This window comes from Pleurodeles waltl, chromosome 8 (assembly GCF_031143425.1).
Source record: "Pleurodeles waltl isolate 20211129_DDA chromosome 8, aPleWal1.hap1.20221129, whole genome shotgun sequence".
Taxonomy (NCBI): domain Eukaryota; kingdom Metazoa; phylum Chordata; class Amphibia; order Caudata; family Salamandridae; genus Pleurodeles; species Pleurodeles waltl.
Window position 1 is genome coordinate 251,043,073 of NC_090447.1, and position 24,291 is coordinate 251,067,363.

General features: G+C 43.0%; 1 protein-coding gene across 1 annotated transcript; it reads right to left on the reverse strand.

Annotated features, from left to right (window-relative positions):
- Positions 1–8,625: 8,625 nt before the first annotated feature.
- LOC138249511 (protein LDOC1-like) lies at positions 8,626–8,979 on the reverse strand. Its single transcript, XM_069203466.1, has one exon. The coding sequence runs from the start codon at positions 8,977–8,979 to the stop codon at positions 8,626–8,628; it is 354 nt and encodes a 117-aa protein (XP_069059567.1).
- Between the last annotated feature and the right edge of the window lie 15,312 nt (positions 8,980–24,291).

Genomic DNA, 24,291 nt, shown 5'->3' on the forward strand with positions numbered 1-24,291 from the left:
TGCCCTATCCAGTCCCTGGGCCCTTGAAAGGAAAGCTGGTGGAAATCCAAGGAAATCAACTTCGGACGACTTCGGACCGACGCCGCTGCTGAATCCGGTAACGCCGCCTGCACCTGACGCCGTGACCTTCGCTGGAACGCGACGCTCTTCGCAGGTCCGACGCCGCAGCAGCCCCGCTGAAGTCTGCGACTCCGTGGAAGTCGCCGCACCACGTTGTGACCGACGCCGCTCGAAGTGCACGGATTCAACGTTTCGCACAGACGCCGCGATTCGTGACTTCGCGCATCGGCTTGTTTTCACTCTTCACCAAAGGTACTGTACTTGGAGGTCTACACGACTCCGTGTCCGGCGCCGCTGGTGTCGGCTTGTTGGGAACGACTCCGTCACGACGCCGTGTTAACATCTCATCGAAGCATTTTTGTTTCTAAGCGCTATTTTTGAGTTTCATCTCTAAAAATTCATAACTTGACTTGTGTATGTCGGATTTTTTTCGTTTTGGCCTTGTTTTGTTTAGATAAATATTTCCTATTTTTCTAAACCGGTGTTGTGTCATTTTGTAGTGTTTTCATTGAGTTACTGTGTGTGTTGGTACAAATACTTTACACCTAGCACTCTAAGGTTAAGCCTACTGCTCTGCCAAGCTACCAAGGGGGTAAGCAGGGGTTAGCTGAGGGTGATTCTCTTTTACCCTGACTAGAGTGAGGGTCCTTGCTTGAACAGGGGGTAACCTGACTGTCAACCAAAGACCCCATTTCTAACAGGCCTGTGAATGACTATGTAATTGGTTACATAAGTGAGTAAATGGATGTGTGAATGGTTTTATTGGTGTGTTTCTGAGGGTCACTGGCTATATGAGTGGTGGATACATAAGTGCTATTGTGTGAGTGCAACTGGATGTGTAACTGCCAGCTTAACTGTGTGACGGGGTACAAATTACATACTATTAAGTTGTTTACTATAGCCAAGCGCCCACTTATAATTTCAAAGACATTCATTCATACAGGCTTAATACAATAACTCTAATATTTTCAGTATACCAATTCCTCTTCCCCCTTTGCTGGTCACTATGTTTTTACTTAATGTCCCCAATAAACCCCCCTTCTATTTTGCCTTTCACTATTGTTTCTGGAAGCAACATATTTTCTTTCAGCTTATATGCGATCATACATTTTTTTACATATACTTTTTATAGCACACCCTAATTCACCTCAATTCACATACCTGTAAAATCTCTTTGCTGTTCTATCGCTTGATATCTATTTTCAATCACAAGCTACAAATAGCAATGCTCTTCCACTCTCAATACAAAGGTACTAATAATGGCTGCTGTTCCCCTTGTGCTTTCACTCATACCCCTGTACTTACCCAATCACAGGCATCCTTTTGGCTTTTATTTTTATTATACCACTTCTGAATGGTTACTACTTTTTAACCCTTTCCACGTTTCTTGTAAAGAATCCCATTTTGGTAGTTCATTGGGCAGATCCATGGATCCACTTCGGCACTCACTGCAGCCCTCTTGTAAAATTACAGTTGCTCTGTGGACCCACACAGAATTCCTCACAAGCTTTTAACAATATTCTATCAATGCTGTAAACAATGCTCAATTACAAACCACACTCTCCCTACCAACCAATTTGTGTACACCAGTCTGCTTTTGAGTTTCACACTGCAGTCTCTTTTGCTCCCTTCCCCCTACACTCTTTTCCATAGTAATCATGTTTCCAACACTCTCTGGCTACCAGTAGGTCAAAAGTTCACAAGACTTTCTGTGAACACCATACTAGCTTAAAATTAATAATGTAGCAGGTGTGGTTGACTGTTTCAATTCCAAGCATATCCCACACAACAAAACTTTTTATTTTTCCAAAGCCATTCATAGATGTAATTACTTTTTTCTTAAAATCACTACCTAATTTTGGTTCTGTGCACATCTTTACCATCTCCACCATCCAATCACATATGTTCTTTTATGTTTTAGGTGCACTCTTCCTTTTTAACTGCCTATCAACTTCAAAATTGCAGCATTTTCCCTGTGTCCTACCCCTGCTTGTCTCCAAAATGGTCAGAGTGTGGATTGCGGGCCATAGTTTTGTATTCTGATCCAGAGAGAGTACTAGTGACGTTGACAGGGACCTAGGATTACCTAATGTAAACATTACTTGGGTTGGCCAGAGAGGGTAAAAGTAGCATTTGGTTGAAATCATTGCAAATTGCCAGCATCAGGACCTCATGATTGTGCACTGTGGGGGCAATGCCCAAGGCACAATTACTGGGGGAAGACTGGAAATCCTAATGAAGGATACCTTTGGTGAATTAATACACTTTTCCCACATATTGCCTTGATGTTCTCCAACATTTACCAAAGCCGGTAGAGGCAGCGGTCAACTGAATTTTGTGCACAGATAGAGAAATCTAGGATACATGTCAATAAAACTATTTCTGCATTCCTCTGTGACCACAACATGGGCTGTACATACCACAACAACTTATATATCAAAATAGATGGAATATATCAAAAACACTGAGTCCATTTCACAGATGGAGGCAACAGGGTGTTCCTCAACAACTTATGTGCAATTATCATCTAGTCATCATAAACACAAAGGCTCTTTTCAGAGCCAAGTCTTTTCCCAAACACTGGTTCATGATCCAAATCCTTTGGTTTAACTTCTCGCTCGGATCCATGGCTCTGTTGCTGATCAACAACCAAAAGCACACATTTAATTCAAAACAGCAGCACATTTTGGATCTGCGACAAAGCTGCAGATTTGTTCCCAACTAAAATCACTCATTCAAAACATTAACACATTTAATACAGTGGGTGTGTAAGTGGCTCTATGGGTGAGTGAGAGACTGTGTGAGTGTCTGGGTGTGTTGGTGGGTGTGTGAGTGGCTGTGTGGGTTTATGAATGGGTGTGCAAGAGGTTGTCAGGGTGTGTACGTGGGTGTGTGAGTGGGTGTGTAAGTGGATGGGTGAGTGGTTGTTTGGGTCTGTGAGTGGCTGTATGGGTGTATGTGGTTATTTGAGTGATTGTGTAAGTGGGTATGTCAGTGTGTCAATGGGTATGTGAATGGGCGTGTCAGCTGCTGTGTGGGTCTGTGAGAGGGTATGCGGGTGGCTTTGTGGGTCTGTGAGTGGGTTTGTGAGTGTGTGAATGGGTGTGTGAGTGGCTGTATGATTCTGTGATTGGGTGTGTGAGTGTCTTTGTTGGTCTGTGAGTGTGTGTATGGGTTTTATCTGGGTTTGTGAGTTGCTGTATGGGTCTGTGAGTGGTTGCATGGGTGTGTGAGTGGGTGTGTGAGCTGTGTGGTTGTATAAGTGGGTGTGTGAGTGGACATATGAGTTGTGAGTGGCTGTGTGGGTCTGGGAGTGGGTGTACAAGTGGCTGTGGGGCTGGGTGAGCAGGTGTGTGAATGATTGTTTGAGTGGATGTGTGATTGTCTTTGTTGGTCTGTGAGTGTGTGTGTATGGGTTTTATCTGGTCTGTGAGTTGCTGTATGGGTCTGTGAGTGGTTGCATGGGTGTGTGAGTGGGTATGTGAGCTGTGTGGTTGTATAAGTGGGTGTGTGAGTGGACATATGAATTGTGAGTGGCTGTGTGGGTCTGGAAGTGGGTGTACAAGTGGCTGTGGGGCTGGGTGAGCAGGTGTGTGTGAATGATTGTGTGAGTGGATGTGTGAGTGTCTGTGTTGGTCTGTGAGTTGGTGTGGGAGTGGTTGTATGGGTTTGTGAGTGACTGTGTGAGTGGCTATGTGGGTCTGTGAATGTGTGTGTTTGTGGTTTTGTGGGTGTGCACGTGAGTGTGTGAGTGTATGTGTGAATGGCTATGTCAGTGGTTGTGGGAGTGGCTCTATGAGTCTGTGATTGGGTGTGCAGGTGGCCATGTGGTTCTGCCTTGACCCAAGTAGGAGCGACCCTTTCTGGTAGCCACGGTGCTGCTGATGGAGGGAATGCCAAAGGCAGTCCGTGCCCTTCAGAAGGAGTCCCCGAGGGAAAAAAAACCAAAAGGGAAAAACCTCAAATAGGAACTCCTGGAACAAAAACAAAAAAGTAAAAAGTAAATGTGAACAAAAGGCAAAAATGACAAAGAAAGAAGCTGGAACAGGCTCAGAAATCATATATCTAACGCAGAAGAACAGGAGCGAAGATCACCACCCAAAGGAAGTGTTGCAGCGCAAAGAGAACAGGAATCACACACCTTCTATACCCAAAGAACAGGAAGTGACCGGCAGGAAGTAAAAGAGACCATATTGGATTGGGAGCATAAAATAGAATTCTATAGTAAAAGTCACCATGTTAAGTAAGGTTCCAAAGGCATGCAGGGAGAAGGAAGGCATGCTGGGAAAGAGAAAAGAATCATGGACATTAAAGAAAGGCATAAAGTCAGGGAGAAATGAGGAAGGCAGAAAAGAAGAAAGAAAAAGAAGCAGAAGGTGAGTGGGGGAAAATGGAGAGTGGGGAGAGGCAAGAAACTAGCAGGGACAAGTCGCCCCTTTACTGGAGCGAGGCCCAATGCCCAATTTGGGGCCTCGATAAAAATAATAAATTGCAGGGGTGCAGCGCGTCCTGCCGCCACGCGCTGCGGCCGCGTCCCGAGCCAAATGTTCGTCTCGTGACGCGGCACGCGGCGCAACAGTAGGGTCCCCCCCCTGCCAGAGCCCTGGGTTTGTGTGGAAACAGCCAGAAAAATTGACGAATCAGAAGAGGGGCGTGACAGAAGAGGCATCTTCCCAAGAACATTCACTAAGAGGATAGCCTTTCCAATGAATAAGAGACTGGAGATGGTTCCAGAATATACGAGAGTCACATATTTCCTGTACTTCATATTCAGGTTCATTATCCACCAACAAAGGAGGAGGACATGTGTAATGTCGGGGAAAAAGGATCAGGTGCATAGGGTTTCAGCTGAGAGACATGAAAGACTGGATGGATTTGGCAGGTTTGAGGTAAACGGAGACGGAAAGTTACAGGATTAACTTTCTGAAGAATACAAAAAGGTCTGTAGTAACGGGGCTTAAACTTATTGTGGGAAAGACGTATGGGCAAAAATCTTAAAGAAAGCCAGACTTTATCTTGGACGTGATAAGCTTGGGCCTCACTTCATTTCTTATCAGCCAATCTTTTCATGTATCTTTTAGTGACTAATAGATTAGATCGAATAAGCATTTGAATTCTATGTAGTCTCTTGGAAAGAGAGATGATAGCAGGAAGTGTAGAGAAGGTCTTGGGAGTAGTAGGAAAAGATGTGGGATGGAATCCATATGAACAGAAAAAAAGGAGTGACTTTGGAGGCACTGTGGACGGTATTATTGTAAGAAAACTCTGCAATGGGAAGATAAGTGCTCCAGCTACTCTGAGTGGAGTCACAAAAACAATAAAGATATTGCTCAAGTCCCTGGTTGAGACGTGCGGTCTGCCCATTGGTTTGGGGATGAAATCCAGATGATAACGCTACATTGATATTCAAGATCTTACAAAAGTGTTTCCAGAACCGTGATATGTATTGGGGTCCCCTGTCTGACAAAATACTTTGTGGGAGTCCATGGAGATGAAAAATGTGTTGAATAAAGTTATGACTCAATTCTTGTGAGGTGGGTAATTTCTTCAACGTGGTAAAATGAGCCATCTTAGTAAATGAATCTATTGTCACCATTATAACTTGGTTTCCTGCTGATGGAGGGAATGAGCACATCAAGTCGGTTGATATCGTATGCCAAGGGGCTGGTGGAGCTGGTAATAGTTGAAGTAGTCCTGCGGGCTTAGTATGGGGTACTTTTACTTGGGCACAAATGGGACAAGATTCCACGTATCTTTCCACGTATCTTTCCGCGTCATGTTTCATCGTAGGCCACCAAAAAGAGCGGAGAAGTAACTCCTGCATGGCTTTAATACCCCAATGACCGGCTACTGGGGAATCATGACACATTTGAAGTGCCTTTTCTTGCACTTTTTTAGAAGGTAGAAATAAGGTGTCCTTGTGATAGTAGTATTCTTTATGTTTGCGTATCTTGGGATGCAGACCCTTTAGTTCTTGTTCTGAAAGGGTTGAGTATTCAGATTGCACTTCATCTAGGAATGAATGGACTACACCAATTATCTTGTCTGGTTCAAGTGGATATTGTGAAGGGGTATTAGAACTGTCAGGATAACGGCGAGATAGGGCATTGGCCAAAATGTTTTGAGATCCTGGAATATAGGTAATATAGAAATCGTATTGACTAAAGAAAAAGGCCCAACGAGCTTGTCGACTGTTTCGACACTGAAAATTGCGTAAGCATTGCAGATTACGATGGTCCATTCTTACTTCAAAAGGTTCCTTGGAACCCATGAGGAATTGTTTCCATTCTTGACAGGCAGTTTTTTAGAGCCAACAGTTCTCTTTCCAGTACTGAATAATTTTGTTCAGAATCAGAGAGCGCATGGGATAGATAAAAGATCGGATGTTCTAATCCATCGTCGTCTTGTTGTTGTAATAATAGTGCCCCGATGGCTCTTTCGGAAGTGTCAGTAACAACTATGAATTGTTTATTGGTGTCCGGATGTCTCAGTATGGGTGCTTGAGTGAAGGCCGGTTTTAGGTTTTGGAAAGCAGTCTCAGCCATGTCTGTCCGGATGAAACCGTTTAGCAAACTCTCTTTTTTTAAGAGTTTGTGTAATTTGACTGGTTTGTTTCGCAAAGTCCAGGATGAATTGACGGTTGAAGTTGGCCAGTCCTAAGAAACATTGAGTTTCCTTGATTGACGAAGGGATGGCCAATTTAGAATGGCTTGAACTTTTTCCGAATCCATAGAGATACTAATTGGACTGATATGATAGCCTAAATATTTCTTCTCAGTCTTATCAAATTCACATTTCTCCGGTTTACAGTAAAGTTGATGTTGCCTGAATCTATTTAAGACTTGCTTAACATGTGTAGGATGAAGTTCAGGGCATCTGGAATATATAAGGATATCGTCTAAATAAATCACTACAGTGTGGTTTAATAAGTCGGAGAATATTGAATCCATAAATCTTTGAAACACTGAGGGGGCGTTTGTTAAGCCAAAAGGCATTACCTTATATTCATAGTGTCCAAAAGGGGTCCGAAAGGCAGTTTTCCACTCATCTCCCTCCTTAATATGCAAGAGATGATAGGCTCCGCGAAGATCTAATTTTGTGAACATTTGTGCCCCTCTGACAGCCTCCAAAATGTCTTTGATGAGGGGTAGTGGATATCAATCTTTTATGGTGATTTTATGTAATCCACGGAAGCCCATACAGAGACAAAGATCTTTCGTCTTATTAGGTACGAAGAAGAGGGGAGCCCCCGCAGGAGAAGAAGATGGTGTAATAAGACCACTCTGTAGATTTTCTTGAAGATAGTCCTTGAGAATCTTTCTTTATGGTTCAGTGAGAGAATACATTGTTCCAAAAGGAACAATTGCTCCAGGTTCCAGGGGAATGGTACAATCATAGTTTCTGTGTGGAGGTAGTACGGGCTTTGATGGTTTTTGAAATACATCTATAAATTCCAGATATTGGCTTGGTACCTCCTGGACTGAATTTATGGAATGTCCTAAATTTGGTTCTGAGGTTATTATTTTTCTGGGAGACCAATAGGTGTCAGTAGCATAGCAATGATCGTGACAGAACTTAGAAGACAAAGAAATGGTTCTGGTTTCCCAGTTAATATACAGATTGTGTCTCATGAACCATGGGGTTCCTAGGATTATAGAATGATTGGGGGAGGAAATTAAATCAAAAAAGACATGTTCCTGATGTTTCCCAAAGTGTAGACCTAAAATCGAAGTGGTATTAATAACAGGACCGGATAATAATAAGGATCCGTGTACAGTATGCACTTGTTCTGGAACATCTTTAGGCAGTATTGGAATTTGTAGTTTTTTAGCCCAGGTCATTTCCATATAAATGCCACTAGCTCCACAATCTAATAATGCCAGGGTCCTTTCTTCATGACTATCAGGTAATTGCAGGATAAAAGGTAACATAAATAAAATAGTGGCATCTTCCTTGGAAGAACTGATGGAAGGTATTGCAAAAGATCCCGTCCCCTCCCTTCTCACAGAGGACGGGAAGTGGCGTTTCCTGAGTTCTTCATAGGAGGAACTGGACAAGTGTGGAGCAAATGACCAGCTGCACCACAATATAGGCACAATCCTCTTCTCCATATGTCTTCATGTTCACTAGTTGAGAGTGGACCACGAGTAGTATCTACCTGCATAGGTTCTCCTTCTGTCTCTCTAGATACAGGTCGAGGTTCTTCAGGACGATGTACAAAGACACGTGAGTTAATTGACTGGGAAGGTCCACGATTCTTTCTTTTTTCTGGACGACGTTCTTGGAGACAGTATTCTATAGAGAGAGCTAAATCCATTAACCTAGAAAATCTTCTACTCTGGTAGTCTGTACTAATTTGTCTTTAATGTCTTCTCGTAAACCTCTGTGAAAAAGAGTTACCAGAGTACTCTCTACCCATGTTGTCTCAGCAGCCAATTGTCTGAAGCGTGTGATGTATTGGAGAAAATCTTGAGTGCCTTGTTGAATATCACAAAGCGCTTCTTCTGCTGATGCTTCCAATCCTGGGCGTTCAAACATTTGTTTGAATCTTCTCACAAAGGCTGACTAATCAGACAACACTGGGTCGTTGGAGGCTACTATCGGAGTTGCCCAGGCCAAGGCAGGACCTGACAAGGCACTGATGAGATAACCCACTTTTGTTATATCTTGTGAAAATTGTGTGGGTCTAAAGGCAAAGTAGACAGTCAGAGCATCAAGGAATTCTCGCAGCTTGTTTGGGTCCCCTGAAAACCGTGGTGTAGTAGTAGAGACAGTAGGAACATCAGTACTTCGGGATGCCAAGGCTTGTCGTAGAGCCACATTTTCATTTCTTAATTGTTGCAGTTCCTGGGCTTCTTGCTGAATAGTTATGAGTAGGGACTGGTTAGGGTCTGCAGCACCCATTGCAGTATCTTCCATTCTGCCTGACAAAGTCTGGTTTGTTTGGCGCTGCAATCTGTCACAACCTACTCGTTGTCTGTGCCTGTGGCCCACTGGTAATGTGGCGAGGTCTTTGTTCTTATAGGTTCTGCCTTGACCCAAGTAGGAGCGACCCTTTCTAGTAGCCACGTGCTGCTGACGGAGGGAACGCCAAAGGCAGTCCGTGCCCTTCAGAAGGAGTCCCCGAGGGAAAAAAACCAAAAAGGGAAAAAACCTCAAATAAGAACTCCTGGCACAAAAACAAAAAGTAAAAAGTAAATGTGAACAAAAGGCAAAAATGACAAAGAAAAAAGCTGGAACAGGCTCAGAAATCATACATCAGACGCAGAAGAACAGGACGAAGATCACCACCCAAAGGAAGTATTGCAGCGCAAAGAGAACAGGAATCACACACCTTATATACCCAAAGAACAGGAATTGACCGGCAGAAAGTAAAAGACACCATACTGGATTGGGAACATAACATAGAATTCCATAGTAAAAGTCACCATGTTAAGTAAAGTTCCAAAGGCATGCAGGGAGAAGGAAGTCATGCTGGGAAAGAGAAAAGGATCATGGACATGAAAGAAAGGCATAAAGTCAGGAAGAAACGAGGAAGGCAGAAAAGAAGAAAGAAAAAGAAGCAGAAGGTAAGTGGGGGAAAATGGAGAGTGGGGAGAGGCAAGAAACTGCGGGAACGTGTCATGCCATTACTGTTGCGAGGCCCCATGCCCAATTTGGGGCCTCAATAAAAATAATAAATTGCAGGAGCGCGTCGCGTCCTGCCGCTGCGTGCTGCAGCCGCGTCCCGAGCTGAATGTTCGGCTTGCGCCGTGGCACGAGGTGTGACATGTTGATGTGTGAGTTGATGTGTGTATGAATGGGTGTGTGTGTGTGTGTGGTTGTGCAAGTGGCTTCATGAGTCTGTCACTGGGTGTGTGAGTGGTTCTGTGGGTCTGTGAGTGGGTGCATGAGTGCATTTCTGGGTCTGTGGATGGCTTTATGGGTCTGAATGGGTATGTGAGTGGTTGTATGGGTGTGTGAGTGGTTGATGGGGGGTGTAAGTGGGTGTGTGAGTGTGTGAGTGGGTGTGTGAGTGGCTTTTTGGGTCTGTGAATGGGTGTGGGAGTGTATTTGTGGGTCGGTGTGTGTGTGTGTGTCTGTCTGTCTGTATGGGTGTGTGAGTGCGTGTGTGAGTGATTGTGTAAGTGCATTTGTGAATGTGTGAGTGGATGTGTAAGTGGGTCTATGTGTGAGTGGATGTGTAAGTGGGTGTGTGAGTGGCTGTGTGGGTCTGTGAGTGGGTGTGAGAGTTGTTTTGTGGGTCTGTGAGTGGTGTGTGAGTGATTTGTGGCTCTATAAATTGTTGTGTGACTATGTGAGTGGGTGTGTGAGTGGTTGTGTGAGTGCCTTTATGGGTCTGTGACTGGTGTGGTAGGGGTTTTGTGGGTCTGTGAGTGGGTGTGTGAGTGTGTGAATGAGTGTGTGAATGAGCATGTGAGTGGCTCTGTGAGGGAGATAAAGAATCAGGGAGTGTTTGGAGGTATAAAGAGACATGAAGTGAAATGAAGACTATGCAGCCCTGGTATTTGGCACCATCAGCATTCAATAGTGCTGGCTGTTGGTATGAGAGCACAATTTTGGGCATTAGCACTTTTTCACTTAAAAATAAAACAGATCTACTGTAGCGTAAGTCACAAGATTGCCTATTAGTGCAAATGCTCTTTGTGCACAACCCCATGGATAAATTATTTGTGTTCTACTCCACTTACCTCACAATAGCACTGACATATTTGGAGTCTCTCCCTCAATATACATCTGGCATACCCTCCTCAAAGTGTCAGCTGTACAGGTGTCTTACATACATTCATTGTGATTTCTTACAGGTGTGTACCTAGTGCCTCAGGCTGCCACAGGAACATTGCTGATTGGTATCTGCTATCCAGGTGTTGATGTGCTCTTAATTGCCTACACGTATTTCCCATCAACATGATTCATTTTATTACTTTTCCTTAAATGCCGCATGCCGTTTGGGAAAGCGATGGTTTGGTGTGATTTTGCCCTGAAGTTGATGTTAGTTTTGGAATCAAATGTGGCCTCTTATGTTGTGAATGAATACTCACCCCATGATCTGTAGCCTGCAACAATGAAATAATGGTTCCTCACGATATTATAATATGCTACTTCATCACCATGGAGTGTGCCCATTCAGGGTTCAAAGTGAACAGTTCAGAAGCTGCAGGGGTCACTCTAAGCAGACATATTTTTGGTCATGATCCATAAGGCTGTTTGAACAAGTATTATACCTACTTCATACTCAGGGTTTGATGATATGCCATGTTCTTCCTTTTTCCCAACTGTCTTCATTTGTGGCATGTCATTGAGACAGCCTCTTGATCCCATATGCCATGTTCTCATGTGCCATGAGCCCTGTGCTAGATGTGTCCTGGTGGTGTTTGGTGCTTTATTTTGTGTTTTATTATTCCTACAATGGAATAAGATGTGAGTTCTCATTTTTTTCAATGGTATTAAAACATTTGTGAATCAAGTGTATTTGTTGGCATGTGGCATGTGTACATGCCCATGCTCCATGGGATAGGGTGATACAAGTGAGTGGCAGGGTGATACAAGTGAGCTACCGTTAAAAAGACACAAAATCAAAAGAAGACATATGTGTACTGAGCTCAGAATCAGTATACTGCAGTGTTGCACCGACCTATAAACGAGACTGTTAGGGTCATTTAAATGTCAGTGGGTTGAATCTACATGACCCATCGGAAGGTGACAATCCTGTGGTGGATGGGTTGCTGTCTTAAAGGCTCCACTCTTGCTCAATAAACAGTTTATCCACCTTTGCAGGAATCACGTGTTTGGCGGGCAGGTGAAACTCAGATTGTCAACCGTTCTACATTGCCATCAACCGTTTAATGAATCCAGTCTTTTTTCTGACTTTGTTTATTTAAAACAAGGCAGCTACACTTACGATGAAGCATCACATTATTGCATTCATCTCACAGTATGTACGGAACACGATTTATTCTGCATTTGTGTTTTTTAACCAAACAACAACCTCAATAATAGACACTTTCTCATAAATCCCTCATATTATAGGATCCACACAGTAATGCCTGATTAGTGCAGCAACACGTGGCAGGCGTGTTTATTTTTTTTTTTCTGTTCGGAATATCACCTACATGAGATTTTGGTCTGTAACACATTCGCCCTCTCTGAGGTGTTGTTATACAATAATTTACTAAGTAGACCATTACATACAGTATCAGTTTCCTCTTGGTTTGTTATTCCCCGCACGTAAATGAGGGCTGTAGGTAATTGGAAGCACATTAAATAAATTATGCTAAATTAGAGTGATGTCATAATAATAATGTCAAAATGAAATGTATCTTGTGTTTCCTGATTGAACATGGTTTACTTAGAAAGTTAAATTAAAAGATCAAGGAATATTTCGTGTCTTTAAACATCTGATGCTATTAAATGAAATCTAAACTACCTGTTATTACCCTGTCCCAAAGATAGATGATCGAACTGTAAACCTGCTGTGGTTGACGAATACAATGGACAAAGGGTCACTTTGCCAAGTATTTCTGAAAATTGGTCATGTGTGGCTTGGACAGAATGTTTATCAAAAGTCTTCAGGCTATTGCAAAATGAGTAATTGGGGCGATGTTTTTAAGCGGAAAATACAGTTCTTATTCTTAACAGAGACTTGTCTAATTTTTCACTTAATTTGATTCCTGTACCACATATGCTGCACACTCACTATGAACCACAAGTTACTCTTTCCTTCTCTGACTTCTCTTGTATAAAATATACTTGTGTCTCTATTTCCAAGAGAAAACTAGAGGTTTACCCCGATTACCCAAATGTACATTTAAAAAGTGAATGAGATAAAAGAAAATTATAAACCATGCTTCGACCTTCAGTACGGGTTGGCCATTACTGCATGCGACAATTATTACAACCAACACAGAGGTGTTTGGTATTTATCTGGTCCAATCATTGTTACCTATCTTAGGTTTTTGGCAGTAACGTGTGATGTTCTGGTATTTACTAGCCATTTTCTCCCGATAAATATTGTCAGGTTTGATTGGTCATCCTGTAACTGGTGGATTCGTTTATTAACACAAAACAGAATTCTGATAGGTGCACGTATCGGTATTTATCGGCGCACTCCTAATGAGGGCCTTCATAGGAAACATTTGCAAAGTGAAGAACTCATAGATCGATGAAGAGGTACTCAGTAATCTGGAGACTCATTCGTTATCCGAAAAGAAAAAGGTCAGTTCAGAGTAAGCAACGCACACCATTATTAGCACATATACATCCTGAAGGTATTCCATTATTATAAGTTTTTTTGCGTTCATATCAGACGCTCATCTAAACTCACACGAGGCCATGGTAAAGCTGCACACAGCATACGTGTTCAATTAATAAAAATGAGATTTGGAAAACATCTAAAGTTAATAAAACAACCCTACAACACATTGAATTGTATACGTTTTTTGGTTGATGCCTTCATTTTGATAACATGGGTGTGCATGCAGGTTTTCATGGTTCGTATATATTTGTGCACGGCACCTCCATTCTCTCTTCATGATACAATATGAATCAAATTTAAATATACCTGTGTTGAGAAACCAAATATTCTGTCACAACTGAGCCGGACATCCCATCCGTCGTATTCTAAGTGCCATTCGATATAATGTTCTAGTGATATGGCAGATGGATTATTTGTCACAGTTGTGACGTAGTAACCCGTCTGAGAAGCTCTAATTCAGGGTCAAGTGGCTGATTTAGTGTTTGGTGGACAGGGTATTCTGGCAAAAATATAGCAGAGCACCCTGTCTGCCAAATCAATGGTTCTTCTATTCCATTTAGTGCCAACTGAAGAGGCACATTTCCGCCAGTGGTGTTTGCAGAAACCTTAAAAGGACGGCCCAACAGACTTGGAACTGTCAGTCTAAGTACATGAGATCACCTGCACTTTTTAGGTGTTCTTTCCTACTAAAAACAATCTTGGCTGTAACATAGGCACTCTTTCACAATGGTGTAAGGGTTCCTGCATTGCCACTGTGCAGCCACAAGTGGTCCAGCGCAGAGGGAGAGCAGAAATATGCCATATTTCCATTTGATGAAGTTGTCTTCCTGCTTTGCATTGTACCAAATATTAGTGAATCTCCCCCTAAGTTTCTTAAAACAAGGTAATTGAGTACTAATGTCTTTAGAATGCCCTTGGGTGCTAGGCTTCCTCAACCAATGTCTCTTTCTTCGTTTCTAGGTTTTTCAGTTCTTTGCGAAGCAGTTTTGAGGTAAGAGTTACGCTTCTTTAAATGTAGGCGCCTGCACCTTTCCTTTACTTCAATTGAAACTTGGGTTGAATTTCTTACTTCATATTTCTAACAAGCTGCAGGGTTGTGAAGCAATTGTAAAAGGGCATCCATGAAGTAATCCAAAAGGTTAAGGGTGGCCAAAGTGGCTGATCTTACACAGGGATGATTTGTGGTCACCTTTTCCCAATCAATTATGGCAAATCCATCACAATTCTGCATTTCAACACATATGCTGTTCAAATATTACATTTCATTCTCACTTTAATTTAAGGCAATGTATTTGTACAGCTAAAAGGATACAAAGCATACAACTAACATTTTATGTAAAATTCTAAAAATAAATTCCAAACTGATATACAACATCCAGAAAAGACATTTGACCTTACAATACAGATACTCCCCTTCAACTACAAACAATGCGTTTTAAAAATAAAAACAGGCACACATTTTGCTTTTGACACGAAGGCAAAAAATTACATAGTGTATACCTGACTATGCCGCAAGCCCACAAAGGCAGAAACCATAGATAACTAGACTGCACATGGTCACTTTTGCTAACTGCCAAATCAGATTGAGACCCATCACAATTTAGTGAATTTCACAACAAAGCTGTTTTTTGGGCAGATTCTTTAAATAAGGGATCACCTCTGAACTTACCAACCAATGATTTGTAAAGAAAATTGAAGATTTGTTGCTAAGATATAGCATGTCATTACTATAAATGTTTTACTATGTCGAACAGTGACGCTCATGAAAAAAGAATAAAGTTAGGGTTGCCTAATGAAGAGTCAGGTAGTACTTTGTTATGCATGATGTTCATTTGATCGTTGAACTGTAGTGCTGTTTTTGAAATATCTTCAATCCAAGCCTTCCTAAAAATGTAATTTATTTTAGCAGATTCTGACTTCTGATGTAACCGGAATTATTTTATACAGCTGGATTTAGCTAAATATTTGCGAGTGTTAGTCCTAACTCCACTTTTCACACTTGCAGCATGGTATTTAATGGTCAGACATAGAGCTTCTAAGTTAATCAAATTCTTACTTGTTTCCAAGGCCAGCAATGTTGTACTATGAAGTGCTAGTGGAATCATTTTCCATTATAAGCTTCAAGTAAAGGTTCAGACCTAAATTGTTTTGAAAACTGATTGTCTAAATGAAAACGTGTTTTAATAGACACCAATGCATTCGATTTGCTGAATATAAATATGCAATTTGAAATTACCTCATCACTTTTGAAGATGTTTATATAATTTTCACGTCTATCTTACATTTTTCATTTCTTAATTCTGCCCCTTCCACATATATTTTACACAAACCCTCCAGGCACTGGCCTCAAGGTAGATGTACTGATGTTAATTTAATGAAAAGCAGTGCATGTTAAAGGTAGGACATGTGCTGGTGTGTTTTTACATGTCCTAACAGTGAAATATTGGCAAATTCGTTTTTCACTGTTGCAAGGCCTATCTCTCTCATAGGTTAACATGGGGGCTGCCTTTAAATAACTTTGAAGTGTAGTTTCCCTTTGGGAGCAGGTACAGAATTGGAGTTTGGTGCCTCTGAACTCACAATTCTAACATACAACTTTTGGTAAAGTTGATTTTTAGATTGTCAGTTTGAAAATGCCACTTTTAGAAAGTGGGCATTTTCTTGCTTAAACCATTCTGTGACTCTGCCTGCTGTGTATTCCCTGTCTGGGTCAGACTGACAGTTGGGCTGTTGTGAATTCCCTCAAGACAGTGACACAAAGTGAGCTGGGTTATAGCCTGCATTTCCAGATGCGTCATCTGGGCTAGAGTGGAGGGAGGAGCCAACACATATACCTGAATAGGCTGTGCCGGGTCTTACAAAATGCAGTCTCTAACCCTCTGGTGTGTGTCTGGAGCCAGGCCTGGCAAGGCAGGATCTTGTGAACAGAGACTTTCCTTTGAAGTTTGCCAACTTCAAAGGCAGAAAGGGTTATAAGTAGTGGACCCAAACCCCAAGATTTTTAGATTAGTTTTGGAATCAAGAGGAACCTCTGCCAAGGAGAAGAGCTGAAGAGCTGGAGGAGGAGTACTGCCACTTTACCTGTGACTGTGCTTTGCTTGGTTGGCCTGCACTTGCTGATTCTGCCTGAAAGAGGACAAAGACTGGACTTTGTGGTATATTCCTGTTGTGAAGTGTTTCCAAGGGCTTGGACTGAGCTTGCCTCCTGCTTTGAAAATTCAGGGGCATCAAAGACTTCCTCTGCCAGCACCTGGACTCTCTGCTGAGACTCCTAGTCTGTCATGTGGTGCCCACTCCAGTCCCTGGGCCCTTGAAAGGTTAAGCTGGTGCAATCCACGCACAGGAGCCGTGGGTGGAAAAAATGGACACACTATCTGCAAAGCTTCTGTAAAAATGACGCACCACCTGTATCGCGGCTGAGAAATCAATGCACCACCTGCATCGCAGCTGGGAAATAAATGCATAATCCGCATTGCGGCTGGAGAAACAACACAACACCTGCTTGCAGCTGCTGAAAATGACGCAAACCAAATGCAGCGCAGATTCTCATCATCGTGCAGCTGGATTTTTCATGCAACATCGCTGGGCGTCAAAAATCTCGTGAACCTGCCTGGACCCGAATTGCCCATCCTGAAATCCACACATTGCTCTCTTTCGAAGAGAAAAGCGAGTGACTCATTGCCTAGCTGACAGGTGAAGAAACAACAAATGGCCTCACTTGCCTATAAGGAATGGCCGCTTTGCTGACTTTTCCAATGCACGCTCACCCATGTGGTTTTATTTTTTATGCAAACCAGGTACTTTGGGTAACAACAATGCATCCATTGTTTGCTATGGAGTAAGACTCTTTTTATTTTAAAAATTCATAACTTTACTTGGGTATGTTGGATTTGTATTGTTTTGGTCTTATTTGATTTAGATAAATATTGGCTATTTTTCTAAACTGGTGCGGTGTCTATTTTGTAGTGTTTTCACTGTATTACTGTGTGTGTTGGTACAAATACTTTATATATTGCCTTTGAGATGAGCCTGACTGCTTGTGCCAAGCTACAAAGGGTGTGAGCAGGGGATATCTTAAGTGTGTTACTCCATTGCACTGACTAGAGTGAGGGTCCCTGCTTGGACAGAGTGCAAACTGACTGCCAACCACAGACCCCATTTCTAACAGTAATAATGCAGCAGGCAGGTTACGTACATAAATTTCCCTAGTGTAAGGTAAATTAGAATGAAATAGCGCTGGAAGGTGGTTTATTAGTAAGAGCAGGTTGGTACCCACAGTTAGTAATAACACCACAATACCAAATAAGGTCCAGTTAAGGTCTCAATAAATTAGCCCTTGCTCAACCCTTGGTAGCATGGCTCACAAGCAGTAAGACTTAACTTAGGAGACAGGTGTGTGAAGCATTTAATATAAAAAAGCAGTAAATAAATAAAACACAACACATAATACAAATCCAAGACCAATTTAAAATAGGAAATATTTTTATTTTTAAAATGACACCAAAATGACAACAATCCAATGTAGGGAACCTGGAGATATACATTTTTAAAGTTTGAATAAAAAAATGCGCTTTCTAGTGCCTAAAAGTGAAAAGCCCCAATCGTGTTTATCTGGTCGTGACTGACCGGGTCAAAGTCAAAGTTTGAGGCTGACCACAATGGAACCCAGGTTGGATACATTGAGCGGTAGGCCTTGGTCAACATTTTAGCTTCCACTTAGTCACTTTTCTAGTTCCTTTTTGCTCGTCGTCGAGCAAGGCTATTGGGCAGGCCGGACTGTGAGCCATTTTTGTCGGTTTGGTTCAGCGTGAGGCCTCTGTAAACTCCTGGAGGTGCTAGTTTTCATCATCGATGGGCAGAGTGGGGAAAACCTGAATTTTTGGTCGAGTCGTGCTTCGACATTGCCTGCTTGACTCTGTTCGATGGGTCTGTCCACTTATAGAGCTTTTTACAAAATGTCTCCAAATGTCTCTGAACCTCTGTATCTTGTTCCAGAAGGAAGTCTTGGGGTCTTGAACACCAGCCAAGGTTCCAGAAGCTCTGAGTTTATCCTTGGAGAGTTGGTACTACAATTTCTGCAATGCACCTGGTTAAATTCTTAAAAGTCCTCTGGATGCTGTTCACAACATCTCTTCTTGCAGGAGTTGATGCAGGGGACTCTTGGTAGCTCCTTTGCGCACAGAGAGTTTACTCCTTAATCTTGGAAGCAAGGCAAATTCCTCTTTTTGGTAAAGCCTAGAGTGTGCAGCAGGTGCAGTCCTGGGGGGTGCAGTCCTTCTTCGTTCAGACCAGGGGTTCAGCAGGGCAGTCCTTCTTTTGATTTCTTTCAGTAGAGATCTGAGTTGCTGGGCAGCTCTCCCACATTTATCCAGCTTTCTGGGCTGACAAGCAGGTGGGGCACCCCTACAGGGCGCCTCTGTCTGTGACAACCACTTCCTTAGAAGTGTGCCACCTTTTTGTCATAGGAAGCACTGTTTCTCAGAAATCTAAGATAGAGAAAATGTATCCTGGAGTTTCAGGTAAGGCAAAGCCCACCCACAGGTGTGGCTACGTTTCCCCTGCACTCCCCTTCCAGCCCCTCTCCTAATTCAATTACAAGGGTACCCATCTGGCTGGGGGTGCAGGAAGTGGGTGTGGATCTGGGTCTGCACTATCTGACCTTCTCCCCTTGAAGACCAGTGTGGCCACCCAGCCCTCTCCTGGCCTGGCATCTGCTGCGGAATGTCTCAGCCTAGGCCACTTCACCCGTATCAGAGCTTTTTCAGAGCAGCTTGGCATTCAGCCTGTCACTGACACTTTGATTCACATTTCTAGTCCATTCCTATCAAAAGTAAAGACATTATTGAAGTTTAATAATGCCTTCCCATGTTAGTCTATGGAGCTAGCAGTACTACAATGGGGAAACACGAAGTTGGCAGTTTTTCCCTCTCCAGGGCACATAAGACATCTTTTACAATGTCCCTGCATTTAATTACAATGCACCCTACCCTTAAGGGTGCATAGAGCAAGTCTTAGGTGTAACTTATACATACAAATAAGGTAGTTTGAGACTTCAGGAGTACTTTTAATTCCAAAGTCGAATTTGGGCTTAATTTTATTTTACAAGCAACCTGAAAGACGGGTTGACTTTTAAATGATAGCGGACACCACAGAGGTACACCCTAAAATGCTTTTAATCAATTGGGGGTCCCTAAACCTACATGCCCAACCATATACTGGAGACTTACAGGTAGGTTGCCAGAGCCAATTGTAATCATGCCTAATTACCATATACCTTTTAAACAGAGCTCTGGCCCTGGGTCTGGTTAGCAGAGCCTAGGGCACAGTCAGAGTCAGTAAACACCAGTATCAGTGAAAAAATGGGGATGACCTATGCAAAAAGGATGACTTTCTTGCAAATAAGGTGTCCGTTCAGATACCTAAAAAGGAGTTCTGATGAGAGAATGAGTGTGTAAGTACGACACTTTTGCAAATTAATTGATGGAAATATCAAGCTGGAAAGGATTCTCAGCCATAGATCAGCAGACATTTGATAGATTCAGAAAATAGACAAAGTAATCCCCCATGAAGAGAGATATATTCTAAAGAAACTCAGAGATGAGTCACCAGTAAATGCGAGTGAGAGAAGCTTCCCTCCACTCTAGCAACATGCCCGAATCAAATCACACAACATTCTCAATGGTAACATGTGTCCTTTTCTTCTTTCACAATGCCCAATAGGGTTTCAGTATTCCTTGGAAATAGGTAAACTTCATATCTTCTCTCGTTTGCACAACGGGCTACAGACACTAGTCCTTGAAAAGATACATCATCCACATTCTACAGTTTGATTCATTCTTCCTGTTGTCTCCTCTCCTACCTTTAAAAACCTCACTATCAGTTGTCTTATGCATACAAGTGCCTATTCACTAACTAGGAGAAAGCTTCCGGAAATTACAACATCAGCAGCAATAAAGAGAAACATTTTGTGCAAGACAACAGCTCAACATGGAAGACATGCCTTTCAATTTAAATGTGACATTTCTAATAATATGGCATCAACAGTTAAGTTAACAAAAATCATCACATCATTATTTCATATATGTACATAAATATATATGCTTATATTGTCCAAGTATGATTACCTCCTACAATTTACATAAAAATATATGTTTACTTTAACATAGACATTTGCACTTTCTGGCTAAATGTGGTTATTTTGTAATATGAAGAAATTCACTGGGTCAATTTCCCCCCTCTGCTGGTTGTTGAACCATCATAATTTTCACACAAATGAATTTCTAAGGTGCACCTTCCTTCCCCGTTGTGGCTTATTAATTTTCTTTTTCAACGTTTCAACTCTCATCAACTTCTTACACTCCCTATTCTTGCTCTCTGCCATTTCCAATTCTTCTCTCATCTGTATTTCTCTTTGCTTATTTTTCCTCTTCGTAGGGTAACATCTAAATCTGTTATACAAAGCATAAAAACAAATGAAACAGATGTCAAAGATTAATACAGGTTTTAGTATAACTTTAACAAGCACCAGCACAAACACAATAACACACAACACTACCAAGTGACACAACTACACAACCACACCTCAAAAGCACCGTTAGGCATCCACAATACACACCTCCACTTGACAAATCTTACATACAACACAATGTAACAACACCAGAGAACGAACACAAACATTCACACATCCATATAATGAGGCAAAGGTCATAGCCCAAAAACACACTTCACAACTGATGTGACATACCAGTCACCACACACACACTCAGACACACACTACAACCACACAAGGGTACACAACACTCCAAATAACATGTCAATACAATCACAACACACAATACCAACAGAAATCCATGTCTCTAAATTATACATGCCCATCACACAATACACATCCATCACTGTGGGACAAATGTAATGCACACACCCTCAAATGCTGCCCAGATATAACTGGTAGCAACTCCCCCCCCCCACACACACACACAATTAACTCACACACAAACAAAATTAGGCAAGACAAAAACATCCCTAAGAAAAGAAAGCAGGACAAAGATGTAACCTTCGAACCAACAACTGGTTGGCTCAGATATATGTTAATAAATAAATAAATACATAAACAGAACTATGTAAAAACTTGAGAGCCCTAGGCAAGCCCAAACACATATTTGCATTATGCACATATGACACTTCCAAGTGCCCCAACTTGATTCCTGACTGCCATATAACCTCCACAGGTAGGGACAGCTAGGGGGCAGGCAGGCACCTCAGGGATTAGCAGGGTAAGGGGGGGTTGGGCTTAAGTTTGGGAGGGGGATATTTGGGCTTGGGCTTGCGAGGGGGTGCTTAGGTTGAGGCTTAGGGGAGGACTGGGAACTCTTGGGAGTAGTCGACTTCTTGGCAGGGAAGGGACATGGCTACTTGCAGGGGGGCCAGGTGAAGACTTGGAGGCAGAAGGGCTGGACTTGGGGAGGGACACAGAGCATTTGGGGGTCATAAGGGGTGGGAGGAGAGTAGGGAAATGGTTCAACTCCAAGAGGAAAAACTTCTTAGACACATGGGGACGGTCATGGTAAAAGGGTTTGGGAGTGGTTGTAAGAGGTGATTTGGTGGATGTCTTAGGTTTATGTGTAAGTGAATTATGCTTGTGGGTGCTGGCTGTCTCTTGGGTGGGTGACTGTGGGTGTTTATGGAGTTGCTGGGAGATGTTGTGGTAAATGGGTGACTGTCTGTTGGTGTGGTGACTACAGGCATGGCAGATGTGCTGCATGTACATGTGTCTGTGGTGTCTGCGGGTCTGTGGTTTCTGAGGGTCTGCTATTGTGCTGACTGTGGGTAGGATCAGACTTGTGCTGGATTGCTGAATGTTGGTGTGATGTCTGCAGGGGTGCCCCCTGTTGTTTATGTGAAGCTGGAGGTGGTGGGGGAATCAGTGCAGGTAGTGAGTGTTGGTGTGTCTGCTGGCGGATGTTGTTTGTGTACATGACAGTGGTGGGTCTTGTGGTGCTTGTGTTTGTCAGCAGTATCCTTGGATGCTGAGGTGGATGCATGCTTATCTGTCTGTTTGCTTTGGCTGGGTCAGGGAAGAGGGGTTTGGGATTGGGAAGAGGAAGGTGGAGGGGTGACAGAAGACTAAGGGTGACTGGCTGCCATCAGTGTGGAGGCCAGAGACTGAAAGGATCTCTGTAGGCCAGCCAGTGCACAGTGAATGCCATCCAGGAACTCATTGCTCTGTTGGACTTGAGTTGCCAGTCCCTGATTAGTATTCACAATGGTCTACTGGCCCACAGAGATCGACCTCAAAAGGTCAATAGCTTCCTTACGGAGGTCAGCAGGGCTGACAGGGGCAGGGGCAGAGGTTCCTGCAGTGAGGGAGATGCCCACCCTCCTGGGTGAGCAGGCACAGACTCTGGATGGGGAGGTACAGGAGGGCAGTGGTAGTAAGAGGGTTGGCAGACAAAGATGGTGCTGGGGTGGTCCCAGAAGGGTCCGCCACTGGCAGCGAGTGTCCACTGGAGGAGGATTCTGAGGATGATGATGATATACCTGTCTCCCCAGTGGCACTCCCTTTGCCTTCCTGGCCACGGGTCCCTCGCTGTCAGTGGTATCAGCACTCCAGGTCCCGTGGACAGCAGCATGCACACTCGCCTGTGCCCCATCTCCTTCACCTGCTGATGCACACAAATAGAGAAAAAGAGAGGGAGAAAGGGAGAGGGAGAGAAAGGTAATCACATTCTTCACACACACACATTACTACATGGACAACTGTAGGTATACATCTCCTGGTCTTGACAATCCCAAATAGAAAATCACTTATCCTACATCATGTCACAACATGTTACTTCTGTCCACTCCTCTATGTCATCTCTCTCACTGACACCATAATCCAAGTAAGGTAGCACAACTGGAGCATTCCAACAAATCACCTATAAAGCTATGTCAGTATGCTCATCATGCCCTGGTTTAAGATGAAATTCTGTCCTAATCCTAATCATAACTCTCCATACTCCTATCAGCTTTAGGAAAAGCAGTTGACTGATCACACCATATCATGCGTGTTCTGATTCAAGACCTGACCAGTCCATGTCCATAAGTAATCTCAATTGCTAGTTAAGACAACTCTATTTACAGACCGCACAGCACCTGCCATTCCAATAACATGCCGGTTTAACCCTCTGTACATATATGCCATAATGGATATAATCTCTGATGAAGCCACAAAAAGCAGCACTCCCATACAGGTGACATCTGATGTTTAGAATCCATATCTGGAGAACAGCCATGTCACTACATGTACCAAATCCCAGAGGAATATCTGCATACACTATACACAGATATACCACATCACATCACACATGCATGTACAGCTACAGTGGCCTAGATAGCACACATGAGACATCCACTGGCAATCAGAGAGAGCAGTATAAGAACAACTAAATGAATGCCAGACAACATATACTTTATAGGGCACATCACATTCCATCTGACATGCAGATACAGTTTCACGACATGGCCACATGAGAAAACCAACATCCCTCACACCCTTCCTGTCATGTGATTACTTGTACCTAAGTCCAGACAATACACATATCCCACTGAAAAGACATGTCCAAATGATATACACATGGACCTACACAACTGCCATTACACTGACAACATATCCCACAATAAGAACACCTGTGTAAGAAACAGTAGTACAGCTAAGCCATTATGGCCCTCATTACAACATTGGTGGTAAATGCCGCTTTCCGCGGTGCAGAAGACCGCCAACACACCGCCGGGAACGTGGAATTCCGCCACAGCTATTACGACCCACAGCTCTGAATTCGCCAAAATCGAGACACTCACACAAGTCCGCCACACCAAAGGTCAGTGATAAACTGGGGATAACAAAACCTCCACCATCACGCCAACAGGAATATGCCCACACTATCACGACCCACGAATCCACATGGAGGTCTTTCAACCGCGGTATTCCATTGGGG